A 23,229-nucleotide genomic window follows, 5' to 3' on the forward strand; every position below is an offset into this window, starting at 1 on the left:
GGCAACCAAGTCTGGTATCTTTAATAAATTCAAAAATCAACCCCAAGTACCGCCACCGCCACCTCTGCCTTGGCGCCTTTGCGCAGACAGACGCCAATCATCTTCGCCAGCAAAGCGGTTGTGCAAAGGCTGGATACGCTCTGCCTTCTTGCGCTTCGACAGGCGATCTGTAGGAGCAACCTTGAAGAATGTCGGGGCTGCCTCCACGAGCCACTTTGGTTCGATGGCTGTCGTGCAGTGCATGTACTCCTTGGTTGTGAGAACCAGGGTGTGGTAGATGACATGCTCGGAGGGTTTGCCGAACATTGCTGAGCTGGGATGCATGTACACAGGTGTGCCCTCGACCAGGGTCTTGTATCCTTCCTGGGGATCCTTGCGGGCTGCGTTGCGGAAGAAACCTGTGCATAGGGATTGTCGTACTTTCATGGTGTCACGGCCACAGGAGACAATCCTGTGCTTGTAGCGGTTCATGATACCTAGAAGTTGCTGGCGAACATCTTGGGCGCGACGAATCTGTCGTGCTTGGATGAAGTTTTCGAAACACCAGGCGTTGTTGAAGTTCGAGTTCTTCCAGCCGTTGTAGACATTCAGCAGGGTGAGGTGATCGCCATGTGGATCGTGGAATTTGGACTTCTTCTGGTCGGCCTGTTGCTGTTTCTCTTTAGGGCGGTAGAAGACTGATTGAATAGACAGCATAGCAACAATACTGAGCATTTCCTCGGAGCAACCTGAATCCACAGAGGCGATAAGCACCTTGGCAAGCGCAGGTTCCATGGGGAAATCGGCCATCTTACGACCAAGTCGAGTAAGAAGACCTTCGTCATCCAGGGCTGACAATGCATAGAGCTCTTCGAGTGCTGTCAACATGGTATTGGTAGGAGGGGGGTCCATGAAGTCGAAATGAAGAAGATCGTTGATTCCCATTGCTTTAAGCATGAGAATAGTATGTGAGAGATTCTGACGCTGGATTTCGGGAATAGTGGTTGGAAGCATTTCGGACTGGTACGCAGCTTCGGTGTACAGTCGGAAGCATTTTCCTGGTCCAGTTCGTCCGGCACGACCAGCTCGTTGCTTGGCCTGTGCCTGTGAGATGGGAGTCACAACCAGAGAGTCCATACCGAGCTTCGGGTCGTAGGCATTCTGCTTCACGAATCCGGGATCGATGACATAGTAAATCTGGTCAATTGTGATAGAGGTTTCTGCGATGTTGGTTGCAATGACGACTTTTCGACCACCTTCTGGGGCAGGATCAAAAATCCTACTCTGCATTTCACTGGGAAGTGCAGAATAGACAGGCAAGATGACTAATTCTGGAACAGTAGACCCTAAAGCCTTCATTCGCTCGAATAGAATTTCACATGCTGTGTCGATTTCTTCTTGTCCCGTTAAGAAGAGCAGAATGTCTCCCTGGGGTTCTGTCAAGTGAATTTGCATGACAGTGATAAGAGCAGCATCCAAATAATCCGATTCAGGTTCCTTGGAATACATGACCTCGACGGGGAAAGTTCGACCGGGAATCGAGAAAATGGGACAGCCATGGAAGTATTCAGAGAACTTCTCGGCATCCAGAGTGGCAGACGTAATAATCAGTCTGAGATCAGGTCTGCGTTTGATTGTCTTTTTCAACAATCCGAACAAGATATCAGTCGCGATAGTACGCTCGTGAGCCTCGTCCAACATGATGACGGAATACTTTTTGAGATCAGGATCCAGAAGAATTTCTCTCTGAAGCATTCCGTCGGTCATGTACTTGATCTTGGTGTCTGGGCTGGTGCAGTCCTCGAAACGGATTGTGTATCCAACCTCTGCTCCAAGCTTGCAGCCGACTTCCTCGGCCACACGCTTGGCCACGGACATGGCAGCAACACGACGAGGCTGGGTGCAACCAATGATTCCATTGTTTCCCCAGCCGCCCTCGGCAAGATACTGTGTCAACTGTGTGGTTTTTCCAGAACCTGTATCTCCGACAACAATCATCAGTTGGTTATCCTTGACTGCATCCAGTAGCTGTTTGCGGAACTTGTATACAGGCAGACTCTCTCGTTGTTGTTTGATAGACATGGTAGTTCGTTTTCCGAAGGCGGTGTTCTTGCCCATCGTCACTCTCTTCCACTCCGGCACTGCCTCGTCCTGCTTTGGCTGTTGAGCACTTCGCAAGTCGGCGGCAAACTTCCGCTCCTCTGGTGCAACCATTGGATCCTGCCATTGTGCGTTGAGGTCGACGTCGGCTGCCCGTTCAGCGGCCTTGTCCTGTGCTTCCTGCTGTTTCAATTCTCGTCTCTCCTTGGCAAGGTTGGTTCCTGCCATAGCAGAGCGGTTCATTGATCCATCAGGAGCCTTAACAACACGAATAGGGGAAAGTTCGAGGGATTGCTTCGTTTGACCAGCCAAGAAAGGAGGCTCCTCGTCCTTGACTTCGATGTCGACATCTTCTTCCTCTTCGAAGGCGCCTTCACCGGTGAGAGTTGCGTTGTATTCCTCATCGATATCAGGATAGTCCGCTGCAGAGGCAACACCAGAGGCGATCAATTGTCTGATCTCCCATCTCTCTGGCGAAGTCATGCGCTTGCGATTTCTCATCGGCCGACTACCAGACTCCTCAACGATAGGCACATCAGAACTGAGATTGCCGTATCGGTCATTCCCTAGTGTACCGTCGAGACGTTCCATATTGGCACCTGAAGCAAGGCGCTTCTGGGGTACAAGATCCATGCCCGTGGCCTGGTCCACTTCCTTCATAGATAGTCCAATACGAGTGCCCTCAATGTTTGCGACTTTGACCTTAACCGGTTGTCCACGCGAGACCAAATCTGAAGGGTGGTTCACACGCACTCCTTCTTGCATAGCAGAAACGTGGACAAGACCGTCCACCTTTCCTTTGACGCCTTGCAAGTTGACAAAAGCACCAAAGTCCTTCACGCCCGTGACGACTCCATCGTAGACCTTGTAAAGTACCGGATTATCATCCAGCTCGACGGGAGGAGCACGGCGAAAGTCATCATGGCTGTCGCGGTCACGTCTGCGGCGGTCACTGCGACCATTCCGGCGGCTGTCGTCCCTGCTGCCGTATTTGCCAATAGATCTGCCAAATTCATCCACGTAGTCATCGTTTTTGCCATAGCGTTGAGCACTTCGTGACCGTGACCGCGAGCGATATTTGTCTCTGTGCCGTCCACGGTCGTTATATTCAGGGCTGCGACTCCGCTTCTTGCTGTCGCGGTCATCTCTTGTTGCGTGCGACGTGTCCTGCTTCGCTTTTCCAGCCAATCCTTCTAGCATCGCGAATGTGTCGTCCATCGCACCTGCCTGAGCATCAGCCTCGTCTGCCGCTAGGCGATCTGTGTAATCCTCTTCCTCCCATCGCTTCTCGGTATCGGGGACCGCAAGGCCCTTGAACACGCGAGATTTCTTTTCTAAGGCATCGAGCAGGTCCATGTCGTCATTTCCATTCACGTCTCCATTCCCATTCTCTGCTTTCTTTCCCTTGTACTTGGGGTGCATGGTGAGCACCAGACGGTCGACACTCTCCATGAGACTCTGCGGGAATTCGGCGCCCATCTCGTCGAGAGACTTTTTGAAATCGGGGAAAGAGCCATTGAACTGGAGATGTTGGTTGATGACGAACTCGGCGAGGGTCTTGTCGCTGATACCCAGGTAGTTCTGGAGCTCGTTTGTCACTCGCGACACGAGCGACAACAGCTCCAGAGACTCGAGATCGTCCATCTTGGGCTCGATGCGAGATATGGCAATCCAGGAAAGTTTCAAGGACTGTACTGGTAGACCAAGCGTTCAAATTAGCGAGTGCGCAAAACACTGCACTGCTCTTGGATGCTAAGCTGTCGCAGATGGATCTTCAAGAGCGCGGAAAATTAGTACGGCCGAACTTGCCACTGATAAGATAAGAGCGCCAAGACTTTTGTATATGGCCATAAATCTACCACCATACGTTTACAACTAACTTGAAAATTCCTCCCGAAATTTGCATTCACTTGGAACTTTTTGGATGCCAAGATACATGCTTTGAGGTCTAAAATGCCCTCGGCTTGATATTTTGCGGGGAGATTCCTCACTATCTCCGTCAATGCTTTGAGTTTGTTTTTGATCTCCGATCCCAGAAGCATAGGTATTGCTGCATTATTCGCTGATATTGAAGCAGAGTCGCTGCCAAAGATGTCGTTCCGGTTGTCCGCTTGAGTGTGCTTGTAGCTGATGACTTCGGAGGGATCTGGCCATCGGGTTCCACAGTCATCCCGTCAGAATCTCCATCTTGGGCTCTGGCTCGGTTGTCACTGCCCTTGGCGGTGTTCAGATTATTGTGCTCCATCTTGCTGCTCGAACGAATCAGTCGACTGAGGTCACTTGAGTTCGTGTCTAAAAGGACAATGAGATGTCAGAATGAGATACAGAAATATGATTACAGGTATAGTGGATGAGGATTGTGACGGAGAAAGCACGTGGAACTGGTATCTGGTACCGGTAGGCACATGGAGGCAGCGTAGAGACAAAGCAATCAGAGGTTCAAGTATAACGGAGCAGGAAGACGCTGGAATGAGATTTGAGATCAAAAGAAGGACCCAAACCTTTCGGATGAAAGGCTCCAAAGCTCAACTTACGATTTGAAAAGAGGGGAGAATATGTCAGAAAAGGAAGAGCATGCAAGAGGAAGAAATTAGGAGAGGGAGAAGGTAGAAGAGGAGGAAGGAAATACGGCGTGGAAGAGGTTTGAAAGTAAAAGGAGGAAGAATTCTGGAGCCTAAGTCGAAAGCAATGGAAGAGAATCGGGGTGACAAAAAGTGACTGGAAAGTGAGCTAGGGCATATTTATAGTGAAAAACCTCAGTGAGCAAAAGGGACTAGGAAAGCGTTAGCCTTACAACTGTTTATAACTGTGATGTGTAGACTTTAGACTAATCGAGTTCACTAAATATCAATACTCTATTCTATTGGAGATTCGGTTTTGTACATCTAATATACATGTCTGTTGTTACAATAATACTTATCACTCACTCCTTGCGAGATTTGCTCTCAATTGGCAAATCTTCTATGTCCGAAGATACGCTCTCCTCTTCGGGAAATTCGCTCTCAGTCGGCGAGTCTTCCATTTCAGAAGAGACGCCCTCCGAGGATGCAGCTTCCGAAGCATTCTCTCCCGGCAGATTGATTTCCATATTATCGCCACCTTCACCACTGGGCCGCATCCAGTCCTTGACACCAAGACGTTCCTGCTCCAGCAATTGCTTCTGCAAAGCAATCTGTCGCTTCAGAGAAGCACCCTTGCGAATTTTCTTGTTGGCGGAGAATTCAGTCAATGCACGAACCATGCGCTCTTCGACAAGTTCCTTGACATGACTGGCGAGAGTTCGATCAGTGAAGACACCACCGAATCGGAAACTCAACCACAGGTACAAAATGAGGGCCTTGTGGAGACTCTCCAGCTCACGTAGATAGTCGTTGCTTCCGGACACAGGTTGTTCAATGATTTCCAAGTTGAGATGGGGAATATCTAACAATCGTCCATGCTCATTATTGGACACGCAGTCCGCGAATGCACCCGTCACATCTCGTGAGCTGTCATCTTTGTGATCCATTGGAGAAGCCATGAATTTCAGCTGGTCCTCAATCTGTAGTCCTCTCACGGTGTCGATAATTTCAGCGTTCTCTAGTTGACCCTTAGGATCACACATGAAAAACAACGGACTCACTTGAGCAAGCTCCAAGACTCGTTTGATCAAATATTCGAAGGGGATACCAGTCGGGAAGTAAGCAGCGAGCTTCATGAAGACGGTATCTGTAGGGAGAATTCCAGCCGCAGTCAATGGTGGAGGCTCCAATTTAAGGGCTTGCTGAATATATGGAAGATCAACCTCTTCAATGCAAGTGATAAGTCCTACATTGGCCCCGTCATCTGTCCCTTCTTTGACATTGGCAGGCCGGTATCTACCAGCACGTCCGCCAATTTGTTTAATCTCAGGCACAGTAAGCCGTTGAAGACCAGTCGGGGTACGCTTGACGAGGGTGTCAAAAATGATACGCTTGCAGCTCCTACAGTGGATTAGTATAAACCATAATTCAAACAAGCGAAGGAACTCACAAGTTAAGACCCATACCAATGGCATCACTTGCGACGAGGAAATCATAATCATTGTCCGGGTCGTTGAACAAATTCGCTTGCTGAGTCCGAATCTCTGCTGGCAGGCCACCATAAACAATAGCAGCACGTCTTCCGGTGGTCTTCTCAATGTTCGCTTTCATAGCGTGAATACCCTTTCGAGAGAAGACAACAACACAATCACCCTTTTCAAGGTTATGCAAGTTACCTTTCAGACTGCGTGGCATCACTTCCAGGCCGTTCAAACGATCGTAGCGGTGGATTTCCAAGAGATCTCCAGTGAGCGCACAAAGCTCCCGAATCAATGGCACTGCACGGGTCTCGCCACAGACGTGCAGTTCTTCGGCCTGACATCCCAGAAAAGCCCGAGTCCACGCCCAACCTCGTGTAGAATTGGCGATCATCTGGATCTCATCGATAACACCAACATCGTAGTTCTGGCCTAGACTGACCATCTCTACCGTGTTGCTCACGATGCGCGGCACTTCATCGTTCTCGGGGACCTTCACATCATCTCCAGTAACAAGACTAGTCGGGATCCCTTCTGACTGAAACCGATGGTATACTTCTTGTGCGAGCAACCTCAATGGGCCTGCGTAGAAGCCATTCTTACTATTTCTCAGCCGTTGGAGAGCATGATATGTCTTTCCGGAATTTGTTGGTCCGACGTGGAGGTGAATTGTTCGTTGTATCGATCGTGCGCGCGGATACCACTCAGCCGGATATCGTAGGTCGGTCACTTGTTTTTGCGCTTCCAAGACGGGGGTCGAAAACTTGGCAGTGAGGTTGTCTGCGTAGAGCATGTATTGCAACTCATCTCGTAGACCTTGTGTTCCAGTGGCGAGATATGCCCTCTGCAGCGCTACCTTTGCAGAGCGGAGTTGACCCCAGGTGTTTTTCAACTTGGAATCCTCCACTCTGGCCGCGGTTAGGATCTGACGTTCGAATTGGGCCCATCCCTCCTCTGAATCGCCGGTTTGTTTAAGCTTGTGCTTTAAATCGCGAAGCGCTGTTTCCACCACTTGTACGAACCCTTTTGCGGCTGCAATATCTTGTCGAACGACTTTTCCTATTGGGTGACTGAAGAGTGATGACTAGGGAGGCAGTGGATCAGAATTGGGCTATGGCATGGGACGGAAGAGAACACACCTTGTGGGATTTCCCGAGTGGCACCGGGTGTCCATGTTGAGGATCAGGTTTCCTTGATTTCTTTGATCGCTGAAGGATTGAAGTGGTTGTGAATGATCGGACAGCAGGGCGAGTCAAGGGCCGCAAAGCGCAGAACAGGGAACTACCTCCGGTGCATGGCTGCATTCCTAGGGTGTTCAATCCCAGTCAAAGAGAAGATGATACTGGCGACAATGAAGCGAAAGGAAAAGGGAGGTCTCGGGTGAGTTGAGGAAACAAAAAGTTGCTTATCGACGGAGATCCACATCACCTGCGAAGCTCAAATGGTGGGGAACCAACCCCGTCTCCTTCATTTACCTCCGACGGCCACCTTGGACCTCGCTCATATTGGTCTCTGGCCTTAAGCTTCGCAGAATTTTGCTTCTGTCTGTTATTCTCAACTTTTACAGCCTTGTTCTGACGCCCCAAGTTGTGGCCCGCCAGCATGGGCACCTCGATAATTAACATCCAACGCGACAGTAGGCCTATCTGCTCATGCTTCTTGTCTCTCGCCACAGCCATAGCTGACCCTGATCTCCTTTAGTTATACTCAACACGATCCGCAATGCCGGCGGCCACGACGTGAGCTCGACCCCTCCTATTGACCCCTCTACGGAGACTGACGGAAGCGTCTCCTTTACAGTGGAAAGTCCTGGTAGTGGATGAGACCAGCAGAAAATTGATTGAGAGTGCTGCAAAGGAAGAGGAGATTCTCAATCTCAATGTCTCCAGTGAGCATACGTCGTGTCTTGACGCCGAAGAGCAGTTCCGCTAAATAAAACGTCACCCCGCAGACATCGAGCAGATCGAGCACCGGCGGCCGTCCAATACCGACATGGACGCGGTGTATATCTTGTCGCCGGAGTCCTACATCGTGGATTGCCTGATGGCAGATTTTGAGGTGGGGCGATACAGGAAAGCGTTCCTGGTGTGGACGTCATGTCAGTGGGCTACCAAGCCGAGTTCTGCGCGTCGTGGTATGGCTGACACAGCTAATAGTCCTCGATCCGCAGCAGAGGGCTCGGATTGACCGATCCCAGATGGCGCGTGAGCGCATCGCGGAATTCCACGTTATGAACATCAACTTCTACCCTCGAGAATCACACCTCATCACATTCAAAGACCCTTGGAGCTTCCCGGTCCTCTTTCACCCCGGCTGCAACAATTTGATCCGACCCCACTTGGAGGATTTGGCTCAAAAGGTAGGGGGATTAGAACAGAATAATTGAATCCGTACTAATTCGTACCAAGATCGTCTCGCTTTGCGCTTCGCTGGGTGAATACCCTATCATTCGGTACTATCGACCACGGTCTCCTACTCACGAAGCTGGTGTTATGTGCTCGCACTTGGCTCGTTTCATTCAGAATGAGATGGATCAATTCGCGCAATTCCAACGCGATTTCCCACCCCAAACAAACCGTCCTCGGGGAGTGCTCATTGTAGTGGACCGCTCTATGGACCTTTTCGCTCCTCTCCTGCACGAGTTCACATATCAGGCCATGGTTCATGATTTGCTGCCAATCCAGGATGGGGATAAGGTAACTTATAAAACAGTGATCAACGCAGGCGGCAAGAACGAGGAAGTAAAGGAAATGGAAATTGGAGAAGACGATCGTGTCTGGGTGGATTACCGCCATATGCATATGAAGGACGTGCTTGGGAAACTGGGTGAGGATTTCGCCAAATTTCGAGCAGCAAACCCTCAGTTCGCCGATGAGTGAGTTTGAACCAACTACGTGATGCGAACAGAGTGCTAACATAGGTTATAGTAACGCCAAGCAAAGTGTTAACACTATCAAGGACATGTTGGCTGGACTCAGAGAGTTCCAAGAAGGAAAGAATGCCTACACCTTGCACCTCAACATGGCGCAAGAATGTATGAAGTATTTCCAGGACCGCAAGCTTTTGGAAGTAAGCTCCATCCAGCAGTCCTTTGCCACAGGCCTCGACGAAAACTACAAAAAAGCAAAGAATCTGGCAGCGCAACTGGTACAGCTCCTTGACGACAACTCGGTCGTGCCCCCAGACCGACTTCGCCTACTGCTCCTGTACATCATCTACCGCGGTGGACTTCTCAGTGGTGATATTCGCAAACTCATGGCGCATGCCGGACTCCCTTCACAAGACGGCAATGTCATCGCCAACCTTGAGCTCCTGGGCGTGCGAGTAGAAAAGCCTCTTCGCGACGAAAAGCCACCAGTGCAACCTCTCTTCAACCGACGAAACCCAGTCCCCGAATCGGAGGAGCTAAGCTTAAGTCGATATGACCTGGCTATCAAGCAGATGCTTGAAGAGCAAATCCGAGGCACCCTAGACCCAAACGTCTTCCCCTTCACGCGGCCGCATACCGAGGCAGATAGCGCCTTGGCAGCACAGGAAATGATGTCCCAGCAGGCATCTCTGCGCAGCGCTAAGCCGACCTGGGCACGCACCAGATCCGTCGACCAACCCCGTCAGCGCATCATCGTCTTCATGGCCGGCGGCGCCACCTACGGCGAGTCACGCGCCTGTCATGAAATCTCATCGACATATAACAGGGACGTCTTCCTCGCCACGACGCACATGTTAAGCCCCGGCCTCTTCCTGCGCCAAGTGGGTGACCTCAGCGTCGACAGACGCCGTCTCGATCTGCCAATGGAGCGGCCCAAGCCCACCGCTCCGGCCCACCTCTTCGAGCGCGAAAAGCCCCCAACCCCTACACCCCCGCCGCAACAGAAGAAGAAGCCTGTGCCTACAGCGCACCTGAACCCTCCTGCTCCACCAGAAGCGCTGATGGCTGGTATTTCCATCAACTCGAATGGAAGCAGCCCTGCATTAGCCGGCAGCGGAAAGAAAGACAAAGAAAAGGAGAAGAAGGAAAAGAAAGACAAGAAATATCGTTTCTTCAAGTAGTGCCGAATTATCTCTTTCTCTCTTTTATTCGACCCTGCCTCCTGTGTCCTGCTGTCTCATTTCGCTTTTGTGATACCATTCTTTTCCTTGTCTGTCTTTTGTTGGTCTGGTCTGGTACCGAGCATTCAAGGCGCTATTGTCAGCGGTTTTCATTTCTTCTTCTCATCTACGGGGTGCCTCGAACTTGGTCAAATTATGGGATTTTTCTGTACTTCAATATCTGCTATGTAGAATTTATTCATATCTGATTTCTAGTGCAAAGTATATACACTGGTGTTTTCATCATCAACTGTTGGTATGGCACAGTCAGATTCCTCTTTCGCTCCAGGGGCTAGATATAAACTAATTTGGAGCTAAATAGAGCAGAATTATGCTAAAACAGGGGTCAGAGTCCGTTCACAATTCTATGAAGTATTGGACTAGTACTTTACAAATTCCTCGAAGTATGTTTGCCAATTCATGCATCATTTATGCTCTCACTTAACGTCTCTTCTTTCGCCTCTTTTCTCACCACCTCTTTTTTGCCCATGTTTAAGTGCCTCGGATGAGCCACTCAGATCATACATATATGGGGAATTGAAAGGATCCATGGCCACTGTTGTAGAAAGAGTGCGTCTTTCGCATGAAATTTTCGCCGTTTTCGTATAGCACTGTCTATACACTTGATAACCCGCTTTATATCACGTAGTTTGATCTAATGTCTGAAAGTCAATAACAGGAATCAACAAAACATATCGAAACTCTTTCTGAGCAATAAATATATACAAGGTCATACTCAATATATCTAAATACGATATAAATTTGCTGCAAATTATACATAGGGGGTATCACATAACATAAAACTAAAAAAAGTGTAAAATAACCATTTCACGCCTCCTCTCCAAGATACTTCACAACCTCATCATTAGAGAAAAGCAACCTCCGCATCCTCTCCCCACGAGCCCGATCCGCAGCAGTCTTCTTAGCACTCTGCTTAGCATTCATCTTCTGCACTTTCGGCGGCGGCGGCAGTCTAGGCGGCAACGGATCACCATCCGCATCAAGCCCAGTCCCCAACCCAGCTGTATCATTCTTCGGACGAGGTTTTAGGGGCTCCCTTATCCCCTCCCGGCCGGGTGCACCTAGACCGCGTCTGCTATCTGGATCCCAGCCGTATGTTGAAAGGTAGCGCATGCCTTGGCGGGTCCGGTCAAGGTGGGAGGGAGGGTGGGAGTGTGTTAGGCAGACTTGGTGGGCTAGGGATGCTTCGTGGGGCTGGTCTGTTTGGTTGGTAAGAGGGAGGTTGCAGATTTCGCAATTATTGACGGGGTATGGGTTTGATGTTTGCTCTGCTTCTGGTCTTGCTTTTGTTTCTTCTGCTGGTGGAGGGAATGCTGCTTCGGTGGGTGGTGGCGCGGAGTGTGTTGTGCGCGGAGAGGGTGGTTGTTCCCTTGGTGTTGGTGTACTTGGTGATGTCTTTGATTTTGACTGTTTCATCACAATAGAAAGATATGTGTCTGCTATGCTTGCTCCGGAGGTTGTAGAGGAAGCTGGAGTGGTGGTGGTATCCAGATCGGAGGAGCGGACGAACTTCACGCGTTTGCGACGGACGCCGGAGGTGAATGGGCGCTGCTGCTCTGGAAGGAGCACATAGTCCTCTTCATCTATCTCTTCCATGTTAGACGTGGCTAAAGGTGAAGCTGAACAGCCAGTTTCAATGCAGTTAAGAAAATGAAAGGACGAAGCTCCAGAGATATGATAAGCGATAAGCGATAAGAGAACGCGTACGTGGAGAAATTAATCCCCTTGGACTTCTTCTTTCTTTCATCTCTCATCTAACATGCCCATTCCAATCATCGCCCAGGGTCTCCGGGAGGGCATCTCATCCATCCCACATGCCTGGTCATTCATCAAATATGCGCCATGGCTCCTAGTCCTGGCCGTCCTGAAGTGGTACTTCGAAGGAGCCCGCAACACATCGGAACGAATGATGCGGTCAAAAGTAATAATGGTGACAGTAGGTACATCCACACACTCAATTGCCTTACCATATAAACTAACACCAAAAAGGGCGGCACATCTGGCATAGGGGCAACAGTAGTCCGTGAACTAGCCCTCCGCGGCGCACAAGTAATCCTCCTAACCCGCCAACCACCATCGGACCTCTTCCTCATGGAATATATCGATGATCTCCGAGCAACAACAAACAACCAACTAATCTACGCCGAACAAGTCGACCTCGCCTCCCTCCACAGCGTCCGCACCTTCGCCACAAAATGGATCGACAACATCCCACCCCGCAGACTAGACAGTATAATCCTCTGCGGCGGCATCGCAGAGCCAACCCACGCCCGTGGCCGAACACTAGACGGCATCGACCGCGAATGGCAAGTCAACTACCTTGCAAACTTCCACCTCCTCAGCATCCTCAGTCCAGCACTACGTGCTCAACCCGCCCACCGTGATGTGCGGGTCATCTTCGCCAATTGCTCTAGCTATATCGGTGCAGACTTTACGCAGTTGGAGGGTATGGCACGTCCGAAACCTCAGACTTCCAAGTCTAAGGCTCAGGATGTCATCCCACCCCCGAAGAATGTCTACGCTCTCGCCAAACTATCCCTCACCATCTTCGCGCATTCCTTCCAGCGCCATCTGAACGCTTATAAACGGCCTGATAGTCTGCCACCTTGCACGCGCGTGATAATGGTTGACCCGGGTCTCTGCCGGACACCGGGGACAAGACGCTGGCTTACAGGAGGTTCACTCTGGGGACTGGCGCTGTACCTGATTACCTGGCCTATTTGGTGGCTGGTGCTTAAATCGCCGCAGCAGGGCGCGCAGAGCATACTGTATGCATCTATGGAGGCGGAGTATGGACGTGGGGATGGCGGGTGGTTGATTAAGGAGTGTCGGCAGGTGGATTATGCGCGGAGTGATGTTAAGAATGATGAGGTTGGAAAGAAGTTGTGGGAGTTTAGTGGGAAGATGATTGAGGAGGCGGAGAAAGATAGTGCTGTGAGACGGGCGCTTGAGAAGAAGATTGAGGAGGAGGCTGAGAAGGTTCGCGTGCAGAAGGGGGAGCAGAAGGGGGAGAAGAAGGCGAGGGAGGAGGAGAGTTCGAAGAAGGGGAAGAGTGATGGGTCTAGGAGGAGTCGGAAGGGGAATGGGAATAAGTAGGGTGTTCGTTTTGATATGTATAAGTTAAGTAGATGTTGGTATAGATGTTGAGGTGACATCTATACGTCTACTTTGAAGCTATAACGTTACTGTCAATTCATAAGCATACATATCGAAGACTATAACTTACTTATATGTACCAGCAATCACAAAAAAGAAATTCGTTTCATGTATTCTACCAAAACTAGAACTAGATCATCTATATCAGAAAAACAGAGATCATTTTAAACCACGCTCACAACCAATCCAAAGAAGCAAACCCTAAAGTAAAATTCACTTCTTCAGCGCAGCAAGGAGCTCGGCAGGAGGCTGCTGGCGGTAACCCTGGGGGTTGTTCTTGGTCCAGAGCCAGAGATCCTCGCAAGCCTGCTCGAGGGTACGCTCAGCCTTCCAGCCGAGCTCGGTGTTGGCACGGGTAGGGTTGGCAGTGAGGTTGAGGACGTCACCAGCGCGACGGGGAGCAACCTCGTAGGGCTGGTCCTTGCCGACGGCAGCGGAGAAGGCGCGGATCATCTCGTAGACGGTGCTGCCCTTGCCGGTACCCAAGTTCCAGGCGCGCACACCGGGGTTGTTGGCGCGCAGGTAGTTCAGGGCCTTGAGGTGGCCGTCGGCCAAGTCGAGGATGTGGATGTAGTCACGGATGGCGGTACCGTCGTGGGAGGCGTAGTCTGTGGATGTTAGATCAATTCTTCCACTGATATAGGAATGGGGAGTAGTCGTACCGTCACCGAAGACCATCAGCTTCTCGCGCTTGCCGGTGGCAACCTGCGCGAGGAGAGGGAGCAGGTTGTAGGGGACACCCTGGGGGTCCTCGCCCATGATACCGCTGGGGTGCGCACCAGCGGGGTTGAAGTAGCGGAGCAAGGCACCATTCCACTTCTTGGCCTCGGCCTCGTTACCGGCCTTGGTGGCGTTGTTGCGCTGAGCGTTGATCACGTCGGTGATGGCGGTCTCAACAGCGAACTTGGTGTTGCCGTAGGGGTTGGTAGGGCCCAGAGGGCAGTCCTCGGGGATGGGAATCATGTTGGGGAAGCGGGTGGCATCACCGTAGACGGTAGCGGAGGAGGAGAAGACGATGTTGGTGACGTTGTGCTTCACCATGGAGCGGAGGAGATTGATGGTGCCGTAGACGTTGACCAGGTAGTAGTCCAGGGGCTTCTCGCCGGACTCACCAACAGCCTGGGGGATAATTGTTAATTGCGATTGTTTCTTGGTGGGCTTCTAGTACATACCTTGAGGGCAGCGAAGTGGATAACACTGTCAATGTCGGGGTGGGCCTCGAACACCTTATCGAAGCCATTCTCCTCGGTGACATCGAGCTGGACGAACTCAGCCTTCTTGCCGCAGATAAGCTCAACACGCTTGAGGGCCTCGGGCGAAGAGTTGTACAGGTTGTCAGCAACGACGACCTTGTAGCCAGCCTCGAGCAGGGCCAAGGTGGTGAACGAGCCAATGTAGCCCGTGCCACTGCGGGGGAGTTAGCTTTCCAATTGAATCAGACATCCAGATAGAGTATATGATAGACTCACCCAGCAACAAGAACAGAACCAGCAGGCATGATTAAAGATGTAAAATGAGACAAAAGCAAAGATGGGGAAAAGTAGAATGCGGACGAGGGGCAGCTTTTAAGGGGAAATTGGAGGGGGGGGGGGGGGGGGGGGGGGGTGAAGGGCCCTCCCACATCTGACTGTTATGACGCGGCCCAGTCGATCGACGGGTTCTAATTTCTCATTTACTTGCTACGAGGCTCATTTCAGGGGCTTAATTTACATAGTTTGATTAAACTGGTTCTTCTCAACTCAATTGAGGCTATCTGTGAATTGTTTACTCGAATATATGCCGTGTTTTGGGTGATCGTCCTGGCGGTGAACTGTTCTCACTGGAAATAGAGATGATATGCATCCGACGAAAATCTCCGGGTGCGGAAACAGCACGAACAGGAGAGAATGTGAAAGGAACGTGTGATATCCAACGCGATCAGATGTTGTGAGGTTACGATCTGTCCTTAACCGTTTCAGGAACCGTTGGACCCATCCCGATCCAGGGTCCAACCCGCTCCCGGGGCTCGGCATTCTTCACGTCTTCCTTTTTATAGATGTTCGAATTGAATGAAATTGGTATTGAAAATAATAAAGCATGGGCACAATAGTACAACCCGATTTTTGTGGGCCAGTATCCCCTTCTAATCGTTCATCATGAGACTTCAATGCTCGTGTAGATGGAGAGTTGCATTTCAGCAACAGACATGTGGAATAGTCTCAAGGACTAGTACGGGCCTGCTGAGGCCGTGGGGTCGGCTCTCAACTCGGGTATTTATGGAGTGAGAGCTAACCGAACCGACAGGGTTATGCCGGGTCCGAATCAAAATAAGATTACCCAGGACAGAGTGGCTATCAACCAAGGAGCTCAACATCCAGACCGATAGCACGCATGAAGAGGTTGACGTTGCTGAGACGCTGGCTGCCCATGTCGGCAGGAAGAGTCTTGCTGTATCCAACGGTTTCCATCACACGATCCCTGGAGGAAATAGTTAGTACTGATATCGGTAAAATATATAGACGGTATACTTACTTGACAGCGATAACCAAGCGTTGCTGCTGCTCAGGACTGGCACCAATACCGACGGCAGCAAGGAACTGCCACACGTACATGTCGTCTCCGGAGCTGATCGTGCCGGGGAAGATGTCATTCAAGCCGGGCTCCAATGTATCGAAGAGCACGTTGAACTTCTCCACCCACTGTTGCCAGTCGTGCTCGGAAGCTTGGCCAGCCTCCTTGACAATCTCGGCGCGACTGAGCAACATAGTCAAAATGCCCAGTCCAACCTTGGTCCTGGCCACAGTGTGCACGTGGGTCTGGTTGATGACCAGTCCTAAAAGACCAATGATGATGTTGAAAGGCGCTTCGTTGACGTAGCCCAGCAAGCAAGGCATGACAGCCAGGGAGAACAAGTCAATGGCTTCGCGCACACCAAGCGATGGCTGAGCCTCACCGGGCACGGGCTGAGCTTGGTGAACCACATCAAGGCTGTCAAGGTGGACAACAATCATTGTAAGGATAGTGACACGCTGTTCCTGGTCAATGTGACGGAATATGCGAGGAATGGCCTTCTTTCCCTTGGGGTATGACAAGAACGCAATGAAGGGGTGTGGTGTCGTCGAGTTTGGTACAATGGGTTCCATCACTTTCAATGAGTGCCACAGCTTCTGGTTCAACGAGTGGAGCTTCTGTCTCCATTCCAAGTGTTCTTGAATCGCCTCGGCATCTCCTTCCTCAGGAGGTGGAGGCATCGTGCGCTCCATATCCTCCATAGCCATCAATGCACTGTAAACACCCTCAAGGTTGGTAAGAATCGACTTGCGGTCACTGAGACTCAAGTTTGAGTGTAGCTTCTTCGGCTTGGCACCCTCTGAGCTATCAGGGCGCTTGATGTTCAGCATAGGCTTGGGGGCCTTTGCGTTGCTGAAGGCAATCTTGCCTAAACTACCCTCGATGATGAGTTGCTTGTTCTTGGGCTTAGCCTTGGCCGCCTCAACGGCACGCTGAACCTGCTGCTGCATGCGCTGCATGTGGTTGTCGGCGGATTGGAAGTTCCGTCGGCCATGTCCACCAAGTCGGTTACCGGTCTGAAGGAGATATGTCTGGGCAAAGTGGCCCAGAGGCTGGTGGGGATGTTGGCGTGGTGCACCACGGATCTGGCTGTAGACCTGGTAGTAGAAGTCCTCGGCCAGTACAGCCTCGGGATCCGAGTCTGCCACATTACCAGCAGCTGCCACGAGCTGTTGCAACTGAATGCGGGTGATGAAGTTCTTATCCTGCGGTGTCATCAAGCCGTTGCCTCGTGACAAGAGGAATATCTTATGGTTGCGCTTCGCCCGCTTGGCATCCTCCACAAGGTAAGCGTTGCGCTGCTCTTCCGTCAGATGCATAAGCTGCTGCGGGTTGGTGATCACGGGCATGGCATTGTTGGAGCCCCGAGAGGGCGGTGGCACCTGCTGAGGCTGAGGTTGCTGAGGTTGGGGAGGGCGTTGGGCCTGGGGCGGACCGGCATGGCGGGGTCCAGTAGGTGGCATGTGTTGCGGGGGGAGGTTGGCGGTTTGCATCATGTGCAGGGGCCCACCAGTGGGAACGGGTCCAGGGCCATAGAGCTCTGGCATACCAGGGGGTGGGTGCATCTGCGGGGGAGATGGCCTTGTTTCAACTGTGCCTGCAGGAACTCCGGAGGTACCGCGGGGAACCCATCGGGGAGAGTTGGGAGATGCTGGTGCTGGGGAGGGTACGCAGGCTCGACCATAGAGCGCAAAAACGCCTGGGCAGCTGGACTCGAATGCTGAGGGTGTTGACGCATCTGCGCCTCGACTTCCTCCAAGCTCATCATCTTCCGGCTCGGTGCTGGCTCGGCCTTCTTCTGAGAAACACCCCAGACGCTGGACTTGGCTTGCAGATCTGGAATGTACCCGGGATCTGAGTACTTCTCGTATCCAGAACGCTTGACGGTCTCCACGCCGGGGGCCTGCTGGACGGGAACCTGTGGCTGGGGCTGGGGTGCGACTCGGGGAGCATTGGGGTTCTGCAGACTGAAGCGAACCTGCTCCTCGCCAATCGCATCGGACACCTGGGCGGTTTTCCCGAAGAAATCAAAGTCTCTTCCAACCGATTTATCGGGAGCTCCGCCAAACGTGTCATCGTTAAACTCATCCTGATCGTCGGGCAGCTGGTCTCCCAAGCCATCGTAGGTATCCTCGAAGTCGATTCTGAGTGAATATGAGTACAATGGTCAATCTCGATAGCAATGGGGGGTCCTCACGCATCGTCATCCTCGAGCGCGTTAGCTCTGGCGACCTCGGCAAAAGGGTCTGGGTTTTCGAAGAACCCCCTAGCCCCAGGACCATCACGGTCCCGAGGTAGGTTGGTATTGAAACCAAAGAAAGACATGAAGAGGATAGGGTGGGGAGGTGAACTTGGTGGGGGGGGGGGGATATGATGAGAGTGCGATGGTCGGGGCGAAGTTCTGGAGTCTTGGGGCCTGAGGCATCAATGCCAAGCCACTGTCGATCTGATGCAGCCTCAAGGCGTGGATTTGTTGCAGAACTCGATGTATCGGGTGGATGGAGGGGTCAGTTGAACTACAGAGTCTATAGTTGGTGTGTTTGCCACAGTTGGTGACCTCACAACATGAGTGAACATGGTAGTACGTGTACAATGGCTATGTTCTTAGCGAACATAACACGTTTACGGAGTATACAAGCCGTTATAGATGCATCACGAGGTGGTATTCTCAAACCGAAATAGAATTTGACATCAAGATTCTGCCCAGGCCTTGCATCACAGTTGAAGAAGTTCCCCTGAAAGAATGTCTTAAATAGCGTGACACCTGGGCTGAAAGCGGTTGTCATTGTCTTGCGCGGCCTCTTTTCCTTTTCATTTTCATCCACCCGTCTCCGGTCCCTGCACTTTCGGAAATTACCTTGGGGCCGTTTCTTTTCTTCTTGGATGTTTCTTTCTGACTACTTACTGAGTTGGTGATCTTCTTGTCTCTGTCTTGGGGAATCGTCCTCGCCCCCACATCATGTCCGTCTCTATTCGATATGCGCGCTATCTCCTCTTCGCCGTCGTGGTATGTATTCGCTGACTTGATCGCAACGATTTGCTAACAATGATCAGGGATTGACGGTCTTCTTCGTGATCTCCAAATCCTCGATCCCTCTCCCCAGCATCCCAAGCACCACCTATACCTCTCCTGCGGGCGAAACACCCCCGACCTATGATTCCTTTAAGTCGCAAAAACCACAAGTCCTTGGCACGAATCGTGCCGGACGAGTAAATGCCACCTTTGTCACCTTGGCTCGTAACTCCGACCTGTGGGATATGGTCAAGTCCATCCGGACTGTCGAAGACCGTTTTAACCGTGATTACAACTACGACTGGGTGTTCCTGAACGATGATGAATTCGATGAGGAGTTCAAGAAAGTGACTACCTCACTGGTTTCCGGTACCACCCACTATGGCAAGATTCCCGAGGAGCACTGGTCCTACCCGGATTGGATCGACCAGGACAAGGCCAAGGCCGCGCGCGAGGAGATGGATCGCAAGAAGATCATCTACGGTGGCTCTGAGAGTTATCGCCACATGTGCCGTTACGAGTCTGGATTCTTCTTCCGTCACCCGCTTATGATGAACTACGAGTACTACTGGCGTGTCGAGCCCAGCATTGAGCTCTTCTGTGACATTCCCTCTGATCCGTTCCGTTTCATGAAGGAGAACAACAAGAAGTACAGTTTCGTCATCAGTCTGTACGAGTATATTGAGACTATTCCCACCCTGTGGGATAGTGTGAAGAAGTTCACAGGCAACCATCCCGAGTACATTCCCGAGGGAAATGCTATGGAGTTTGTCAGTAGCGACAATGGTGAAACCTACAACAAGTGTCACTTTGTGAGTACATTCTATGAACTCAAATCCCCAGCACCACTGACTCTTCTGCAGTGGTCAAACTTCGAGATTGGCAGTCTGGAGTGGCTCCGATCCAAGGAATACATTGACTATTTCACATCTCTCGACAAGGATGGCGGTTTCTTCTATGAGCGCTGGGGCGACGCACCCGTGCACTCGATTGCCGCCTCTCTGATGCTGAAGAAGGAAGAGATCCACTTCTGGAACGAGATCGCCTACTACCATGTCCCATTCACGCATTGTCCCACTGAGGAGCAAACTCGATTGGACCTCAGATGCTCCTGCAAGCCAAAGGAGAACTTTGACTGGAAAGATTACTCTTGTAAGTGCATCTCTGATCTCATAGATACAGTCTAATTATCATACAGGTACCAAGCGGTGGTTTGACATTAACAAGATGCAAAAGCCAGCAGGATGGAACAAGAAGGATGATTGATTTGCTTATTTGTATCTTTGGGTCTGCTGTAGCCGACCCAGTCGTCCTCTTTAGCGACAATACGCGGGTCGGTTGTTGAGATATGAAGCTTGCGTTTTGGGGCTGACAGTCTCGCCTATCTGCACTGCTTCTGCAGGCACCATACTCGAGTCGAGTGATGTCTGATAGCACTATATCCACTTTTTTTGTAGTGGAGAAAGCACTTGGATCTTCAACTTGAGCGGAAAGCTGCAGGTTTATCCTACCCTTGTTTCTGATTATTTTGATTCCCTCCCAAGTACCAAGAGCTTTCATTTCGATGTCTGACATGTTTTACTATGGATTATCGAGCGTTTTTCTATTTCTGGGTTTGTTGCATGTGTCACCGGAGTAAAGTGGTATTCCAGGGACCATTGGTTTTCTATACTTTTAAGATTTTCAAAAACATCATGATTACAATTGATCCTAGTCGTGAGCGTCAAAAGTAGATAATAGATGATAATAAACAGACGCAATGGTAGTGGTACATGCAATATTCACACAGATTTGCCCAGCAGAGCAGAAAGTCAAATCAAACGCAGAATTGTATAATCTGACAGCAGGTTATTCAACCCATGCAAAAACCATCTTAGTTGGTCTTGGGCTTCTTCGTGCCGTACTTTGAACGACTGGTCATACGGCTTCCAACACCACCCTACAAACAGTAATTAGCAACCATTCATACCTCATACCAGCATATAGAGCTCTGAGCCAACAATATAGGCCAAGTAATCCAAACTTACCAAATCCATACCACCACGAACAAGAGTATACTTCACACCAGGACAATCCTGGGCACGACCACCACGAACCTGAACAACACTGTGCTGCTGGATATTGTGGCCTGAAACACGAAATACATTAGCCAAAATGCCCTCGCAACATACCAATTCCAATCCAATCCAATTGGAATATTCTTACCTTCACCAGGGATATAAGCAGTAATAATCTTTCCAGAACTCAAGCGCACACGAGCAATCTTCCGCTCGCCAGAGTTAGGCTTCTTAGGCTTGGTAATACCAGTCTTAAGACAAACACCCTTAAGTCCAGGTGTTCCAACAAGCGCAGGTGACCGACCCCGGCGCGCGCGCTGACCAGTGCGAATACCGCGGCGGACCTGGTTGTATGTAGCGCGGATAATGGGTGAGCTGGAGAATCGGCGCTTGGAGGATTGCAGGGAGAGAGCGGAGAGTGTAGAGGTGCGGAAGACGGGGGTGAAGTTGAAGCGGGTGGTGAGGGAGGTTTGAGGTGTCTTGAGGGTGGAGGTTGTGAGGGTTCGGCGAAGGGGGGTTGTTGCTGGACGGCTGACGAGAGTCCGCAGGGCCCGGAGGGCTATCGGGGAGAGTAATTGAGGCATGTGGGCGGGTTTGGGTGGCTTGCAACTGCTCTCCGGGATGGAGTCGAGAATATTGATGGAATTGTCGGGGTCATGTGATCTGCGGGACTGGTGGTTGTCGGTTGCCGGAGGAGCTGGACGCGCTGCCTCTCTCTGCCTGAAGCATCATCGGCGGTGTCATCTTGCATCTCTTCGTTTCTCTTGATACTTTTGTCTTTCTTTTCGACAAGTTTTGATAATACTCTCAGACATTCTAATTTGTGATCTGTTCTCTGATTTCGAGGAATTACCCTTCTCTACCCGCCATCATGGTACGTTATCAAGCTACGGACCTTGGGCCTCACCCTGGAGGTGGAGACTAGCCAGCAGCCAGCAGCTAGACGACACCTCCCAAGCTCCATCTCAAAATACACCAGCTTCCAAACAATACACATCAGTTTATCCCCAAGACCCCAAACTAACAAAACCTCAGTCTCTCCGCATCGCTCCCCCCAGCGGAAACCCATCCCAAACCAGCAACCTCACAACCCGTCAAGCAGGCTCCATCACCGCCGCAAGACCTTCCAAGGGCGCCCCCTCAGCCCCAGGTCTCCCAGACACACTCCGCAACAAGCTCACGCTCCCAGCCACAGCACACGCCTCCTCGACAAATGCCAGCGGCGACATTCCCTCATCGACACACCCGCTCGAAGCCCGCCTTTTGGCGTGGCGCGCCACCCAGGACGCAATGAAGATGGAAGGTCTGCGTCGGGCGTATGGAATTGCCGAGCCCGTTCGCCGCGGTATGGAGCTGAAGATCGTACGTGATGGTACTTTCCGGCCTGCTGTGCTTGGTGGTGTTCGTGGGGGCAATGTGCATGAGGATATTCTTATGCTTGGAGGTCGGGATACGGAGGTTCAGTGGGAGGATATTTACCAGGGTATGTTTCGCTCTGGTGGTCTTTCGGCGATGATGTTGGGGATTGTGTGGCTAACTTTATTTCTGTTGTAGGTGATGACCTCCGTGAGCCGCCTACCTTCCATGATGAGATGGAGAAGAGGCTGAAGATGGATTTCTAAATGAGCTTTTGATGAATGGTGTTCTTACGTTTTTTGTGCTTTCTTCCGGTCGACTGTTCTACTAGTCTCTTCCTCATGTCCCTCGTCATCCTCCTATCTTATTTCTGAATAGAGTGCTAGATATTTGGATTGATGCATTACCGGTTGGCTTTTCCTGTCTGTTCTTGAATCAGACAGGGCGACACTGTCAATGCATTGACTCCATGGTCTATTTCTGCTAAGCTGTCTAGCCGAACAGCCAAGTTATCTAAGAAATACACATATCACGACCAATTCCGGAGTCACCATACTACCATACCATACCTACAACAACTATACTGCTTGTACCAGTCAATCAACAACTACGCTCCACATACTTGTAAAGATGGATGCTTCAGTATCAGATCAAATATGAACTCCATGAATACTACCCTGTACACTACGAAAAACCAATCCCAAACCAAGAGAGAATCAAACAAAGGAATGGACAGTAAAAAAAAGTCAAAGTCATAAATACACGAAAGCCAGCAAGGGCAATACAGATAGTGATAAGAAAAAATGAAAAAGGGAAGTCGGATTGGAGGGGGTATATAGAGAGAAATCGGGAAGGCGGACGGGCAGAGT

General features: G+C 50.9%; 11 protein-coding genes across 11 annotated transcripts; 4 read left to right on the top strand and 7 right to left on the bottom strand.

Annotated features, from left to right (window-relative positions):
* Nucleotides 1-36: 36 nt before the first annotated feature.
* Nucleotides 37-3,723, bottom strand: N7508_003659 (uncharacterized protein; the record flags this gene model as incomplete). The annotated part of the gene is made up of 1 exon (XM_058461725.1): nucleotides 37-3,723. One exon carries the CDS (start codon nucleotides 3,721-3,723, stop codon nucleotides 37-39), a length of 3,687 nt encoding a protein of 1,228 aa, XP_058322302.1.
* A 355-nt stretch (nucleotides 3,724-4,078) lies between these two features.
* N7508_003660 (uncharacterized protein) lies at nucleotides 4,079-4,324 on the bottom strand (the record flags this gene model as incomplete). The annotated part of the gene is made up of 1 exon (XM_058461726.1): nucleotides 4,079-4,324. One exon carries the CDS (start codon nucleotides 4,322-4,324, stop codon nucleotides 4,079-4,081), a length of 246 nt encoding a protein of 81 aa, XP_058322303.1.
* A 684-nt stretch (nucleotides 4,325-5,008) lies between these two features.
* N7508_003661 (ATP-dependent RNA helicase SUV3) lies at nucleotides 5,009-7,422 on the bottom strand (the record flags this gene model as incomplete). The annotated part of the gene is made up of 3 exons (XM_058461727.1): nucleotides 5,009-6,041; nucleotides 6,091-7,202; nucleotides 7,258-7,422. Coding segments are annotated over 3 exons (2,310 nt in total), but the record flags the coding sequence as incomplete, so codon positions are not given.
* A 298-nt stretch (nucleotides 7,423-7,720) lies between these two features.
* Nucleotides 7,721-10,168, top strand: N7508_003662 (Sec1 family protein; the record flags this gene model as incomplete). The annotated part of the gene is made up of 7 exons (XM_058461728.1): nucleotides 7,721-7,754; nucleotides 7,820-7,857; nucleotides 7,919-8,006; nucleotides 8,070-8,216; nucleotides 8,275-8,477; nucleotides 8,527-8,993; nucleotides 9,046-10,168. 7 exons carry the CDS (start codon nucleotides 7,721-7,723, stop codon nucleotides 10,166-10,168), a joined length of 2,100 nt encoding a protein of 699 aa, XP_058322305.1.
* An 867-nt stretch (nucleotides 10,169-11,035) lies between these two features.
* On the bottom strand, nucleotides 11,036-11,824 carry N7508_003663 (putative G-patch domain protein; the record flags this gene model as incomplete). Its single annotated transcript, XM_058461729.1, has 1 exon — nucleotides 11,036-11,824. The coding sequence occupies one exon, from the start codon at nucleotides 11,822-11,824 to the stop codon at nucleotides 11,036-11,038; it is 789 nt and encodes a 262-aa protein (XP_058322306.1).
* Nucleotides 11,825-11,987: 163 nt separating this feature from the next.
* N7508_003664 (putative oxidoreductase) lies at nucleotides 11,988-13,324 on the top strand (the record flags this gene model as incomplete). Its single annotated transcript, XM_058461730.1, has 2 exons — nucleotides 11,988-12,164; nucleotides 12,218-13,324. The coding sequence occupies 2 exons, from the start codon at nucleotides 11,988-11,990 to the stop codon at nucleotides 13,322-13,324; spliced, it is 1,284 nt and encodes a 427-aa protein (XP_058322307.1).
* Nucleotides 13,325-13,597: 273 nt separating this feature from the next.
* On the bottom strand, nucleotides 13,598-14,882 carry N7508_003665 (NAD-dependent epimerase/dehydratase family protein; the record flags this gene model as incomplete). The annotated part of the gene is made up of 4 exons (XM_058461731.1): nucleotides 13,598-13,992; nucleotides 14,047-14,503; nucleotides 14,557-14,791; nucleotides 14,854-14,882. 4 exons carry the CDS (start codon nucleotides 14,880-14,882, stop codon nucleotides 13,598-13,600), a joined length of 1,116 nt encoding a protein of 371 aa, XP_058322308.1.
* An 835-nt stretch (nucleotides 14,883-15,717) lies between these two features.
* Nucleotides 15,718-18,259, bottom strand: N7508_003666 (deadenylation-dependent mRNA-decapping factor PAT1; the record flags this gene model as incomplete). The annotated part of the gene is made up of 4 exons (XM_058461732.1): nucleotides 15,718-15,841; nucleotides 15,896-17,499; nucleotides 17,553-18,078; nucleotides 18,132-18,259. The coding sequence occupies 4 exons, from the start codon at nucleotides 18,257-18,259 to the stop codon at nucleotides 15,718-15,720; spliced, it is 2,382 nt and encodes a 793-aa protein (XP_058322309.1).
* Nucleotides 18,260-18,893: 634 nt separating this feature from the next.
* Nucleotides 18,894-20,213, top strand: N7508_003667 (glycosyltransferase family 15 protein; the record flags this gene model as incomplete). The annotated part of the gene is made up of 4 exons (XM_058461733.1): nucleotides 18,894-18,941; nucleotides 18,989-19,759; nucleotides 19,811-20,099; nucleotides 20,146-20,213. 4 exons carry the CDS (start codon nucleotides 18,894-18,896, stop codon nucleotides 20,211-20,213), a joined length of 1,176 nt encoding a protein of 391 aa, XP_058322310.1.
* A 607-nt stretch (nucleotides 20,214-20,820) lies between these two features.
* Nucleotides 20,821-21,588, bottom strand: N7508_003668 (mitochondrial 37S ribosomal protein uS12m; the record flags this gene model as incomplete). The annotated part of the gene is made up of 3 exons (XM_058461734.1): nucleotides 20,821-20,886; nucleotides 20,975-21,075; nucleotides 21,153-21,588. 3 exons carry the CDS (start codon nucleotides 21,586-21,588, stop codon nucleotides 20,821-20,823), a joined length of 603 nt encoding a protein of 200 aa, XP_058322311.1.
* Nucleotides 21,589-21,875: 287 nt separating this feature from the next.
* Nucleotides 21,876-22,626, top strand: N7508_003669 (proteasome maturation protein; the record flags this gene model as incomplete). The annotated part of the gene is made up of 3 exons (XM_058461735.1): nucleotides 21,876-21,878; nucleotides 22,040-22,487; nucleotides 22,559-22,626. The coding sequence occupies 3 exons, from the start codon at nucleotides 21,876-21,878 to the stop codon at nucleotides 22,624-22,626; spliced, it is 519 nt and encodes a 172-aa protein (XP_058322312.1).
* Between the last annotated feature and the right edge of the window lie 603 nt (nucleotides 22,627-23,229).

This window comes from Penicillium antarcticum, assembly GCF_028974205.1.
Source record: "Penicillium antarcticum strain IBT 31339 chromosome Unknown utg000003l_segment0_segment0, whole genome shotgun sequence".
In the NCBI taxonomy this organism is placed as follows: Eukaryota; Fungi; Ascomycota; class Eurotiomycetes; order Eurotiales; family Aspergillaceae; genus Penicillium; species Penicillium antarcticum.